Here is a 14075-nt window from a genome sequence, read left to right as displayed (position 1 = left end):
TTGACAACCCCATGTCCGTTATGGATATGTAGCATAGGCAACAATCAATTTATGGACATAATCGAAATGATCCTAAACAGGCATATGTTTGTTAAAGTAGATTTATATAATCACCCACTCAACTGACAGAGCCTGTTTTATGTTGTAGTGAAATATAAAAACTTGACACAATGTGTTGGCGCTGCTGTAGGCTTTTTAGAGCGTTATAGCTTTCCTTCGGCGCTAGGATCCAGCGTCCTGAGCTCAGATTTTACCTCCCGCCCCATGCAGCTCGCTGTATTCTACACCGTCCGCCAGAACACTCACATGCATGCCGCTACTTCCTGGATGGAAGAATGGAACCAAAGACAGTTCGGTACGTTTAGAAAGTCTGTGATGGAACGCTTCCAGCACTGCCTTTGCAACATTCTCTCTACATTCATAAGTGGCGCCGCGGGTCGCCGCTGAATGGACGAACATAATCAGTAGCCTATTCTTCGACCATTTTTTCCCTCAAGTTGACGAAATTGATTCGGGCTCGTTGACTTTCACCTCTATGATTCACTTTGGGAATGTAGAAAGAAAGCTTGGATGCATGTGGCCGACTGTGACAAAACTATTTTTCTGCGGTTCACAGCCATAGATATTCCTTGAAACAGATGCTTAATTGGCTTGAAGTGAATTGCCATCAAACTACACTCCATCTGACACTACAGTTGGGTTTGTGCCCTATGTGCTAACGTCTGTTTTCTACAATCAAGTTTATGTAATTTTGTAGACCTCAAACTTTGTCACCCGTTGCCTTCTTGTTGCTCTCGATGAGTATTTTGACATGCGGAGAATACTGGAACCGAGTCACTGGTGGACCTTATTCATCATTTGTTCAGCCTTGGCCGTGTTTACCGACTGTCATCCTGGTAAGTCGTTGCATTGTTTGCAATATTGTAAACTATTTGTTCACTGCAGTGTGTGTCCTGCTTATATAAGCAACAATGTTCATCTATATTTGTATTAAAATCAAGACCAGGGAAATAACATTTCCAATTTTGCTCTGATCACGAAAAGATAATAGGACGAGAAGACTTGCTGCTGCTAGCTACTGCCGCATGGAAGATGAGATATTCATCCTACATACATAAGTGATTCCTCACGAAACACAGACAAAAAAATACCATGATTTTTGGTTTTTTTCATGAAATGTAATCCATAGTATAGTCATTTGCAGCAAGTAGTGTTGACATATATTTGACATTTGTATCTAATTGCATAATTGAGAAATAATTGATCAAAATTGCCATATTTTTGACATTTTGGATAAATATGTCATAAATGAATTGTGTATTAATTATTTATTACAGCCTGATTAATCAGACTGCTACAGATGAAACATTATGGACTGGTGTCTATATAGTTGGGGGAAAAATACTTTCCTGTGGATATTTTGTCTCAAATTACTCTACCGGTGAACCACAAAGACAACCAACCAGTAGAGTAAGTTTAAATGTCAGTTATTCAACATTTTGTCTTGAAAGGAACATTTACAGGATTTTGCAGGGATTACTTTCAGGCTGTATATACCAATGAATTGTGTATTACAGCCTGATTAATCACATCTGTAGGTGCTACAAAGCAAATATTGCTGTCATATGAAGCTTTACCTCTTGCTCTGTAATATGAGTAGTATTTTGATTACAATAACTTCTTTTTTTTTTACATTCATGAAAATCTATTTTTTGATTTGGCAATTAAAAATATATATATTGTTAAACATAATATATTCTACGGCAGGTTACCCCAACTGGTGGCATTCTGCCCGCAAGTGGTTTGATTTGGCCCCTCAAGATTTTGCTTATTTAATTTCATTGTTGGACGTAAGACTGTAAAAGCACCAGGAAATCAGCTCTTTGTGATTTTAATTTAAGAATCTGTTACCAAGTATTCCTATGCCTAATAGAGAGACACGTGATCATATACAAATGTAAGCAAGGTTTAAAATGATTACGTTTTAGTCAAACATTATATCTGTTTGGGTTTCTTGCGGTCAATTTGCAGTCTACAAATGATTTGTAATTATGTTCCGGCCCCCCAACCATCCGCTCAAGAAATAATCATCCCACAGCTGAATCTAGTTGATGATCCCTGTTGTACGGGCATATCAAAGTTCCAGAGAGGGGATCTCTGCTAATTTTAGAGTTATGATCCAATTTGTAAGCATTACCATCAGAGTGAATGTGAAAATGGATTTTAAATGGTCTTCCAGCTGCTGGTGATTGGTAGAATGTTCAATGAGACAAGTAAATGGAGGGATGTGATTGGTTACATTGCCTACAATGCAAATTACTCTATAAAATGGGCCCTAAATTTAAAACTAACGGAGATCCCATTCTGGAACTTTCATATGCCCATAGAGTGAGTATATTATGTTCAACAATATATTGAAATGTTTGCCAAATCAACAATGGTATTTTTTCAATATTAATGTTTTATATTTTTCAATATTCATAAAGAACTGTAATAAAAAAAACTACTCATTGCACAGCAAGTTTTAAAGCTTCATATGACAATACATTTTATTTTTAGCATCTACAGATGAAACATTATGCAGTCTTAAGGAGGCCCGGGTAATGCCAAAATGACATAAATATGCCGACTTTGATTAATTATTTCTTAATTATGCTTTTAGATTCAAATGTCAGATATATATATCATTAACCATCCTCCCTGCAAAGGAATTCTATGGATTACATTTGGTGAAAATCCCCAAATCATGGTCTTTTTTTGATGAATCAATCATAATGTGACTTTGCTAAAATTGGCAGAAATTTCAACATGGGATAAAATGAAAAGATTGACATTAGTTTCAATGTAGAAGAATGAGTCATTCATGTTGTCGTAACCACCCATGGGAAATATTAGGTTATGAAATGGTTTCAGTAAAGGAACTGAGCAGTATCTGCGGGATGCTTGGCGCATGTAGCCTACAGAAGGTGTGACAGGGTGGCGGTGTCTGTCCGGTACTTTGGCAGGTCTGATGCACAGACATGCAGTGATGTAACAGCAGGACTGGAACCACAGAGAGGAGGAGGGATCACATCTCCTAAATTCTCGCGGTCAATGCGCATGGCCATCCAGAGCCAAGATTTGAATGGATCATCAGAGCCTAGCACTTTGATAGGCTAGGCTATAATTCTGAGTGCAAAACACAAAATAATGGCATGTTTGAGTGCATATAGCCTTTAAAGAACTAGCCTACCTCGTTGTTTTTTAAACTTCACGTTTGGACTCGACGTGTCAATGTATGGCTCATACATGCATAATGAACGATCTACACAGTCTTCTCTCAGCGGAAAAAGCCACAGAATCCTTACATTATAACCCACTTTAATTTACGGCGTGAGATTATGCGCTCGTTCCTGTCATGTAGTGAACGTGACCTCTGAAGCAAGTGTGTTGAGTGGCTGCATGCACTTAACGTTAGCTATTTTGATAACAGCGAAAATATATTGAACACAAATATATTTAGAAAATAACTGTCAACCCAATCAGAAAAACTGCGCTGGCAACGTTTAGCTCCTAAATTGTGTCGCTGGTCAATTTGGGAATATACTGCAAAGTATGCTATAAGGTTCTTACCAGTCGCGTGTCCATCGCCCATCATGACACAACACACACACATTGATGTGTTCAAGAAATGCAAAATATCGGCCTACTTTTCTGTTTGTGTTGACCATCCATCCAAATCAAGTAATTCCATGTGTCCACCTTTTGTCCATATACATGTTCACACAGGTATTCCATGATATGGGGTAATAATCCAACACTGCAGTTGTTTGCCAGAGATCATCATTCATTGCATAGGCAAATGCTATATATAATCAATACACAACTTTCAAGGTAGTAGGACATTTGATGCAAACATATAACTAACTTTTCCATTGTATAAAATGACATTATCACATTAGCTTGCTTGTTTGCCATACTACATTTACATTTACATTTAAGTCATTTAGCAGACGCTCTTATCCAGAGCGACTTACAAATTGGTGCATTCACCTTATGACATCCAGTGGAACAGTAGTGCATCTAAATATTTTAAGGGGGGGGTGAGAGGGATTACTTTATCCTATCCTAGGTATTCCTTAAAGAGGTGGGGTTTCAGGTGTCTCCGGAAGGTGGTGATTGACTCCGCTGTCCTGGCGTCGTGAGGGAGTTTGTTCCACCATTGGGGGGCCAGAGCAGCGAACAGTTTTGACTGGGCTGAGCGGGAACTGTACTTCCTCAGTGGTAGGGAGGCGAGCAGGCCAGAGGTGGATGAACGCAGTGCCCTTGTTTGGGTGTAGGGCCTGATCAGAGCCTGGAGGTACTGAGGTGCCGTTCCCCTCACAGCTCCGTAGGCAAGCACCATGGTCTTGTAGCGGATGCGAGCTTCAACTGGAAGCCAGTGGAGAGAGCGGAGGAGCGGGGTGACGTGAGAGAACTTGGGAAGGTTGAACACCAGACGGGCTGCGGCGTTCTGGATGAGTTGTAGGGGTTTAATGGCACAGGCAGGGACCTGCAACAACCAATACTAGTCTGAGACCATGCATGCAACTACGGGAAGTCGGGAACTGACCTGCAACAACCAATTGTGATGGACAATGTTGATTGGCAGGTGGAATACTGTCCATTGAGGTTGCAAAGTTAGTGGGAGGCAGGATTAGGTCGGCCCAGTATTGTCCAATGTGGTCCACACCATATAAACACCAGTTTTTTTTAATTTTTACTCTTTTTGCACACACCGCACAGAGCCTCAAGCACAATGACGTGATAACTTTGTGCACAATTGTCAGGGACACGTTTTTGCTTGAGAATGCTACTTTCAAAACTATTGGCTGAAATTATACAAAGCGTATGGAAAATCTCAAAGGAGAAGTTAGCTTTTAAATTTTTTTTTTTTACAATCAAATCTCTTTTTTTGATGTAAATGACATGTTATAGAAGGGTACTATTTTTTAAATATTTATAGCAATTTCACTTGTTTTTGAGAAATTTACCCCAATCAGCGAATCACTTCCTCATCCTTTTTGTGCGGTACGTGGGCTCTGAACAGACATGAACAAATGCTCTAAAACACTCAAATACGTTCTCGAGCTCCCCCCCCATAACTGTGTAGCCTGCTTCTATAATGGACGGAAAGGTATCGCTCAAGTAGAAACAAAATTGAAAATATCGTTGGGGATAAAGTTCGGAATGACACAATTTAATGTGTACAACATCTAAAGACCTGCATCACTATACTGAGAGCTTTTCCGTTTATAAAAATACTTACTTGGGTGTTTTCTTTGGAACGTTTCTTCATGTTTTTTCAGACCCCCTGTACTGCACAACGAGGATGAGGAAATTATTTGCTTTGTTTAAGTCTCTCAAAAACAATTAACAATTACATACTTAAAAAAAGGTGGTTCTCAAAAAGCAACATTCTCCTGTACACAACCTCTTCATGGAGCAATTCAAGGGGATGTACTCATGACATTACATTGTTGCAACTTGTGGTTTCTAGATTAGACCGTGTATCATTCTGATGACCTTGATGGAAAGTGAACTGTAAATGAAACATGCAAGTCGGCTTATTAGCTACATTGTTATAATATTGCAATAATGTTATTAATGCATTGGCCTGTTCTCTGCACAGCTGAACTCCTGAGTTCAACTCAGCCCCTCTTTGCTGTCCTCCGTATCAGTCACATTGAGATTCAATAGTCAATCCTGTAATAGTTTTCCATTGTGGTTGTCGCGTGGGTCTTAGAGGAGCTGTTCCTTAGGCCGAGAGATTAGAGATGCATACGGTAAAGAGAGAGATCGAACAATGAAAATGCCATGGAAATGCATGGGGGAAAGATCCAGGATCTCCTCATTGCCCCCCAGAAAAATGTTCTTACATTTTTAGGCTATTGTTTATGTGTGTATTTCAAACTATGTTCCGTTAAAAATTGGGGTATCGTTATTGTTTGGAGGTCAACCCCCATTACATGTTCATGACATCGTCACCAATCAACTGCATTACAGTTAAAAACGACTTTGAATACCACCACCTATTTCTGTATCCTAGCTATGCTACCAGCTTGTTACCACTTCTAAACCTGAAAAGGGACAACTTCTAAATGTTAAATGCAGCAAAAACAACCAAATATTTTCAAATTGGTCCAGTTACAATAAGTAAATCATGACAGATCTGACGAATATCCACTTTGTTAGATCAGATTTGTTGAATGTGGGCAACTCTGGCGTGCTTCTTCCAGCTCCCACGGTCTGCGTACCATTATTCTCTTTACCGCATCTATAAAGTGTTGGTCCCATGTTTCATGAGCTGAAATAAAAGATCCCAGAAATGCTCCATGTGCACAAAAAGCTTATTTCTCTCAAATTCTGTGCACTAATTTGTTTATACCCTGTTAGTGAGCATTTCTTATTTGCCAAAATAATCCATCCACCTGACAGGTGTGGCATATCGAGAAACTGATTAAATATCATGATCATTACACAGGTGCACCAAGTTGAGGGGACAATAAAATGCCACTCAAATGTGCAGTTTTGTCACACAATACAATGTCACAGATGAGGGAGCGTGCAATTGGCATGCTGAATGCAGGAATGTCCAACAGAGCTGTTGCCAGAGAATTGAATGTTAATTTCTCTACCATAAGCCGCCTCCAATGTCGTTCTAGATCATTTGGTCTGAGGCCAGCCACCCGGACAGCTGATGAAACTGAGGAGTATTTCTGTCCGTAATAAAGCCTTTTTGTGGGGAAAACAATATAATATTTTGATTACCCAAACTTGAGTTAACGTAATCTGATTTAGTTTCTTTTTTTTTTGTATTACTTTCCCATTAAGAGGCATTAGAAGACAAAACTGATCCATTACACATGTGTCATCATGGTGGCCTCTGACTTGTGGTCAGATTCACTTAAGTGGACCAAATTTGAACTTTTTTCAATGCTGAATTGAATGTCATTGTGCAAACATCCTTTCTGAAATCCATCCAAGAAGTAATTATCTGTAATCTGATTACAATATTTTTGCAGGTAATGTGACTGATTTAGTATTTATTTTAATATTTTTTTATGTAATCAATTACTCCCCAACCCTGGTCATGATGATCACCTTATCCCCCTGGTCACATCTGGTTTGTACCGCATCCCATCACCTGTCCAATCTAAGCTACAGAGATAAGGAAGAAAAACAGGATTATTCTGGTACTGTCTGGGACACATTCACATAAAATACAGTATTCATAAAGTGTCTCAGAATAGGAGTCCTGATCCCCATGTCCATATAATCTGATTCATGATGATCTAAAAGGCCAAACTGATCCTAGATCTTCCAGCACTCGTACTCTAGTACAGTTTACAGAGGTCCAGAGGGGTATACTACAAAGGAGGATCAATGACTAACCAGAAATAACTATTAATTGTCTGGGTCATTAAGAAAGCTTAACTTAGATATGTTTTTTGTTTGTTGAGGATATAAGACCATACCCATTCCAAGCTTATCTTTCAAAAAGAATATGAAGTTATTTAAGAATATTTAGGCAAGTTGGCTGGTTAACCCATTGATCCTGCTTTGTAGAATACCCCCCAGACCTCCAGTGACGGGGAGAGAGTAGAGGCATACTGTAGCCAGGAAAACATACTCTGTGTTCCATCCACTCTCCTCCTGTAGCTTTATTAGAACCGTGATGAATGTCCAGGCAATAAGGCACTGTCACCAAAGGACGAATACCGCTGCACTCAAGGACTCAACCATATCAATAACTGTCCTCCATCCCTCCATCCCCTCCTCCATCCTGCCATCCTTCTCTTAAACAATCTCTCCCTGACATGAGCTGTCAAGTCAGCTGTACTTATGGCTGAGGAGTCAGTAGCCTGGTCTGGGCTGGGGAGAGGGAGGTATAGAGAGTTCATTCTCTGGCAGGGGTTTACCTAATATACGTCCTTCCCTTTCTCGGTCTCCTCATGTTGTCTATTGACTGATCCTTTAAAAACAATGTTTACATGTGCTTTTGTTGCCATCATCGGATCACTCTAGATGTCCCTTGGAATTTGAAATTCACAGTGCCTGTATCATTTGTGTCCTGTTATTGTGGGTATATCTCAAATGGTTAATGTTCATGTGTTAATTTCCAATGTGTGTCAGCTGTATTTTACAGGATGTGTTGTTGTGCTGGAATGCTATGGGGAGATCTCACACAGCACTTCAAACCGACTCCGAAAGAGGCACATTCTTGTCAGTGATGATGTTTTACCTTCTTCTGCTACTGTATTGCCTTCCCCTGCAAAAATCCGTTTTCTCTTGCTCTATCAACGTATTCTAACTCAGTAACCCTTCTATTGATTTGGGTTTGAAAGGTATGATCTTTCTCACTATTATATTATTATTATTATTTATTATTATTATTATTACTATTTATTATTATAGCAATGCTGAAACCAAACTACAGTATTTCGTCCCATATTTAAACAAGGCAGTGCTCATGTCTATGGTCCTTCACTAGTTGTTTTGCTTTCCCTCACGTCAAACAATGGAGTGATTGAAGGATTTGGAGGATTTAGTATTCACGGTAATCCAAACTCTTCTCTGTACGGATGAGAAAGCAAAAAGTAAGGTTTTCAAAATACTGAAACAAATACAAATCAAGGGGCCAGTCATGTACAGTACTTGTATTTCATGTCTGAAGTGAAAAAGGCACATGTTATATTTGGCTTTTGTCAGGTAGGTTACCACTGTTTTGTCCCTGTTCATTTGATCTACCCTATTTTTGTCCTGGGATGCAAAAGTCCCTTGGCTGTGTTTTAAAAGCTTCCAAATGAGTGAAGTGCCTTTCTCATAATGTAACCCTCAACACCGAATCCGTTTCCCACTCATTGTTTTAAAGGAGACTAGAACAAAATGGAGTCTTGTTGGGTTTTCCGATGGTCCGTGTTATCCGGGATCCTTGATGTCCCCACCCCATTGAAGGTTAAATTGAATATGGTTGGGGTTAGGGTTTATGGTAGGGACGTCCCAAGTATACCGGATAGTGCTTACCGTTTTCCGATGACATGATTGTTCTTTGTATTGGAATTCTGTTTGTGTTCCATTGCTATATTTTTACATGAGAGTTTCTTATTTAAAATTGCATGAGAAAGTGATATTTGAGGAGATTTGGAAATTCAATAAGCGTGCTTTGTAATGTATAGTATACATCAAATAACCTGGTATTGCGTGTTCGTGTCTTGGCTGTGTGTAAGACATTGTGAAGTGTTTGTGTGTATGTGCACGGCTACGTGTCTGCGTGTGCTCTCCGTCCCATGAGTGTGTGTGTGTGTGTGTGTGTGCTTCTCCTTAAATGGTTGTGTTCTCTATCCTATTAGTTGCTGACAGGGAAAAGGTTGAACCTGTATATACAAAGTGTTTTGATATGAAGTGTCAGTCTGACAGACTTAGAATAGACACACACACACACACACACACACACAGTAAGGATCTACGGGATCGGTGTCCCTATTCCCGGGACGGTTGTTGCTAACGTGCGCTAATGTGACTAGAATGACGACGTAAGTAACAGCAAATGTTACAGGACATAGATATGTCTTATATGGTCAGAAAGGTAAATTATTGTTAATCTACCTGCACTGTCCAATTTACAGTAGCTATTACAGTGAAAAAATACCATGCTATTGTTTGAGAAGAATGCACAACAACAAACTTATCACGGTAACTGGTTTGATACACCTCTGAAGGTAAATGATGTGCATACATTCAGCAATCTTGCTCTGATTTGTCATCCTGAGGGTCCCAGAGAAAAAATGTAACAGTTTTGTGTGATAAAATCTATTTTTATATTCAAATATAGGAACTGGGTTCTACAGTTTGAACCCTTTTGAAACACATGTTTTTTTTAGTTTTCATTATCTTTTACCAGATCTAATGTGTTATATTCTCCTACATTAATTTCACATTTCCACAAACTTCAGTTTCCTTACAAATGGTATCAAGAATATGCATATTCTTGCTTCAGGTCCTGAGCTTAAAGGCAGTTAGATTTAGGTATATCATTTTAGGTGAAAAAAAAAAAAAAAAAAGGTCTGATCCTTTATTAAAATGAAGAAGCTCTTGTATACAGCCTGCAGTCATTGTTTGTGTAATGCATGAATGTGTATTTCATTCTTTGGAGTGGTTGCTTCCCTCATGCCTAATGAGGCCTAAGCTCCATTGTGATTGAGTGGCTGCCAATATAATGAAATCAGAAAGGGATCGTTCTTCCTCCCATCCCGTCTCTGCCTCTCTCTCTCCTATCCCTGACCTGCATATTGAGAGGTAGTTAATCATTTAATTGAAAGCCAAGGGGATCAATAAGATTGAGGTATTAAAAGTAATTGGACACATTGATCAAAATACACATTTTTCTATTGGCGATTGGTTGGTTATTTTCTCATGTTACATTTTATTGGGGACATGTTGGATACTGTACTTTGAATAGGGCGCTTGACATTACGGCCTATCGTCAAAAGCCTAATGGGTAGAGATTAGAGGTCCACCGATTATGATTTTTCAACGCCGATACCAATACCGATACTGATTAGAGGACCAAAAAAGCCGATACCGATTAATCGGACAATTTTTTTTACAACAATACTGAATGAACACTTATTTTAACTTAATATAATGCATCAATAAAATCAATTTAGCCTCAAGTAAATAATGAAACATGTTCAATTTGGTTTAAATAATGCAAAAACAAAGTGTTGGAGAAGAAAGTAGAAGTGCAATATGTGCTATGTAAGAAAGCTAACGTTTCAGTTCCTTGCTCAGAACATGAGAACATATGAAAGCTGGTGGTTCCTTTTAACATGAATCTTCAATATTCCCAGGTAAGAAGTTTTAGGTTGTAGTTATTATAGGAATTATAGGACTCTTTCCCTCTATACCATTTGTATTTCATTAACCTTTTGACTATTGGATGTTCTTATAGGCACTTTAGTATTGCCAGTGTATCAGTATAGCTTCTGTCCCTCTCCTCGCTCCTCCCTGGGCTCGAACCAGCAACACAACGACAACAGCCACCATCGAAGCAGCGTTACCCATGCAGAGCAAGGGGAACAACTACTAGAAGGCTCAGAGCGAGTGACGTTTGAAACGCTGTTAGCGCGCTAACTAGCTAGCCATTTCACTTCGGTTGCACCAGCCTCATCTCGGGAGTTGATAGGCTTGAAGTCATAAACCGCGCAATGCTTGACGCACAACGAAGTGCTGCTGGCAAAACGCACGAAAGTGCTGTTTGAATGAATGTTTACGCGCCTGCTTCTGTCTACCTCCGCTCAGTCAGATACTTGCTTGTATGCTTGTAATATCATCAACCAACCGTTAACTAGTGATTATGTTTTTTATAAGATAAGTTTAATGCTAGCTAGCAACTTAACTTGGCTTACTGCATTCGCGTAACAGGCAGTCTCCTTGTGGAGTGCAACGAGAGAGAGGCAGGTCGTTATTGCGTTGGACTAGTTAACTGTAAGGTTGCAAGATTGGATCCCCCGAGCTGACAAGGTGAACATTTGTCGTTCTGCCCCTGAACAAGGCAGTTAACCCACCCCACCGTTCCTAGGCCGTCATTGAAAATAAGAATGTGTTCTTAACTGACTTGCCTAGTTAAATAATACATTTCTATTAAATTGATTTATAAAGCCCTTTTTACATCAGCAGATGTCACAATTGCTTATACAGAAACCCAGCCTAAAACCCCAAAGAGCAAGCAATGCAGATGTAGAAGCACAGTGGCTAGGAAAAACTCCCTCTGTTCCCTCCAGAAAGATGAATTGTTCAAAGACTGGCTATGAAGTTTAGTGACACCTGGGCTCACCTTTTTTCAGCAATATCACAGTCCTCGTAGAAACACCCCCAAATAGTTTGGCTTGCCTTGGTCAACCCAACTTGTATTTGAAGCCAGATGAGAACCACTGAACTGGACAAGTAAAACAACTCTGCCTACTATGCTTGTTTGATTTGAATTAAAATAAATATTGCTTATGCAACAGCAGACTTAAAATTGCTCAAAGTATCTGTAGGCTACTCATTAATTTGTTAAATTTGACTACAGCAGCGGACATGTATTAGGCCTAACCCCTGAATACATGGATGAATTAAAGATTCTGATCAACATGAGGTTATTAGTTACGACAGTCACCCCACACGGTTACCTGAGGGGATATACAGTATCTTTCACACAATGATGCAAGAAGGGAGTTGGAATGGAGTGTAAAAGGATCTTGCTGGAAGCTACGAGCATTGAGTGTACACAGTTCAGTAGCTAAGTGCATTCCTCCCCAACACAAGTCATATATTATGATCAACATGAGGTTATTAGTTATGGTACTCATTACACACAGTCACCTGAGGGGATATACTTTTCACTGATGCAAGTTGGAATGAAGTGGAGATCTGTGGAATTATCTCATTGGAAGCTAAAAACATCGAGCACACATCGAGCACAAGTGCCATCGTCATCAACACAAGTCATGTGTGTAAACATCTTATCCTGAGAACCCAAGATGTGCTTGTCTCTGACTGTAAAAACACACTAGTAAGGGTACGTGAAGGAATAGACTATACCTAACATAGTAAATAGTATGCTATGTTGCTTTTGGTATGGTTATATAAGACTGAGGGTTACTTAAGGCAAACAAAGTAAGGAGGTTGGTCATATAACATGAACTACTAGCAACCTAAAGGTTGCGTGTTCGAATCTCAACACGGACTAGCAACTTCTTACCATTACTTACAGTTGAAGTCGGAAGTTTACATACACTTAGGGTGGAGTCATTAAAACTTGTTTTTCAACCACTCAACAAGACATTTGTGAACGAACTATAGTTTTGGCAAGTCTGTTAGGACATCTTCTGTGTGCATGACACAAGTAATTTTCCCAACAATTATTTACAAACATATTATTTCACTTATAATTCACTGTATCACAATTCCAGTGGGTCAGAAGTTTACATACACTAAATTGACTGTGCCTTTAAACAGCTTGTAAAATTCCAGAAAATGATGTCATGGCTTTAAAAGCTTCTGATAGGCTAATTGACATAATTTGATTCAGTTGGAGGTGTACCTGTGGATGTATTTCAAGGCCTACCTTCAAACTCAGTGCCTCTTTGCTTGACATGGTGAAATCAAAAGACATAAGCCAAGACCTCAGAAAAGAATTGTAGTCCTCCACAAGTCTGGTTCATTCATGTGAGCAATTTCCAAATGCCTGAAGGTACCACATTCATCTGTACAAACAATAGTACTTAAGTATAAACACCATGGGACCACGCAGCCATCATACTGCTCAGGAAGGAGACACGTTCTCTCTCCTGGAGTTGAACGTACTTTAGTGCGAGAAGTGAAAATCAATCCCAGAACAACAGCAAAGGACTTTGTGAAGATGCTGGAGGAAACGGGTACAAAAGTATCTATATCCACAGTAAAACAAATCCTATATCGACATAACCTGAAAGGCCGCTCAGCAAGGAAGAAGCCACTGTTCCAAAACCACCATAAAAAGCCAGACTACGGTTTGCAACTGCACATGGGGACAAAGATCGTACTTTTTGTTCTCTGGTCTGATGAAACAAAATTATGACTGTTTGGCCATAATGACTATTGTTATGTTTGGAGGAAAACAGGGGAGGCTTGCAAGCAGCATGATGTTGTGGGTGAGCTTTGCTGCATGAGGGACTGGGTCACTTCACAAAATAGATGGCTTCATGAGGGAGGAAAACTATGTTGATATATTAAAGCAAAATCTCAAGACATCAGTCAGGAAGTTAAAGCTTGTTCACAAATGGGTCTTCCAAATGGACAATGACCCCAAGCATACTTCCAAAGTTGTGGCAAAATGGCTTAAGGACAACAAAGTCAAACCTATAGAAAACTTGTGGGCAGAACTGAATAACCATGTGCAAGCAAGGAGGCCTTACAAACCTGATTCTGTTACACCAGCTCTGTCAGAAGGAATGGGCCAAAATTCACCCAACTTATTGTATGAAGCTTGTGAAAGGCTAACCGAAACGTTTGACCCAAGTTAAACTATT

General features: G+C 39.5%; 1 protein-coding gene across 1 annotated transcript in view; it reads left to right on the top strand.

The window, feature by feature from the left end:
- Positions 1 to 301: 301 nt before the first annotated feature.
- LOC115142954 (receptor-type tyrosine-protein phosphatase gamma-like) overlaps positions 302 to 14075 on the top strand; it is a 324742-nt gene continuing 310968 nt past the window's right edge. The window contains exon 1 of the mRNA XM_029682861.2: positions 302 to 896. Within this exon, the coding sequence (XP_029538721.1) occupies positions 812 to 896 (85 nt within the window). The 5' untranslated portion in view covers positions 302 to 811. The remainder of the gene's footprint in view (positions 897 to 14075) is intronic.

The sequence above is a fragment of the Oncorhynchus nerka genome, linkage group LG15, assembly GCF_034236695.1.
Source record: "Oncorhynchus nerka isolate Pitt River linkage group LG15, Oner_Uvic_2.0, whole genome shotgun sequence".
NCBI classification, from domain to species: domain Eukaryota; kingdom Metazoa; phylum Chordata; class Actinopteri; order Salmoniformes; family Salmonidae; genus Oncorhynchus; species Oncorhynchus nerka.
This window is presented reverse-complemented; position numbering and strand designations above follow the sequence as displayed.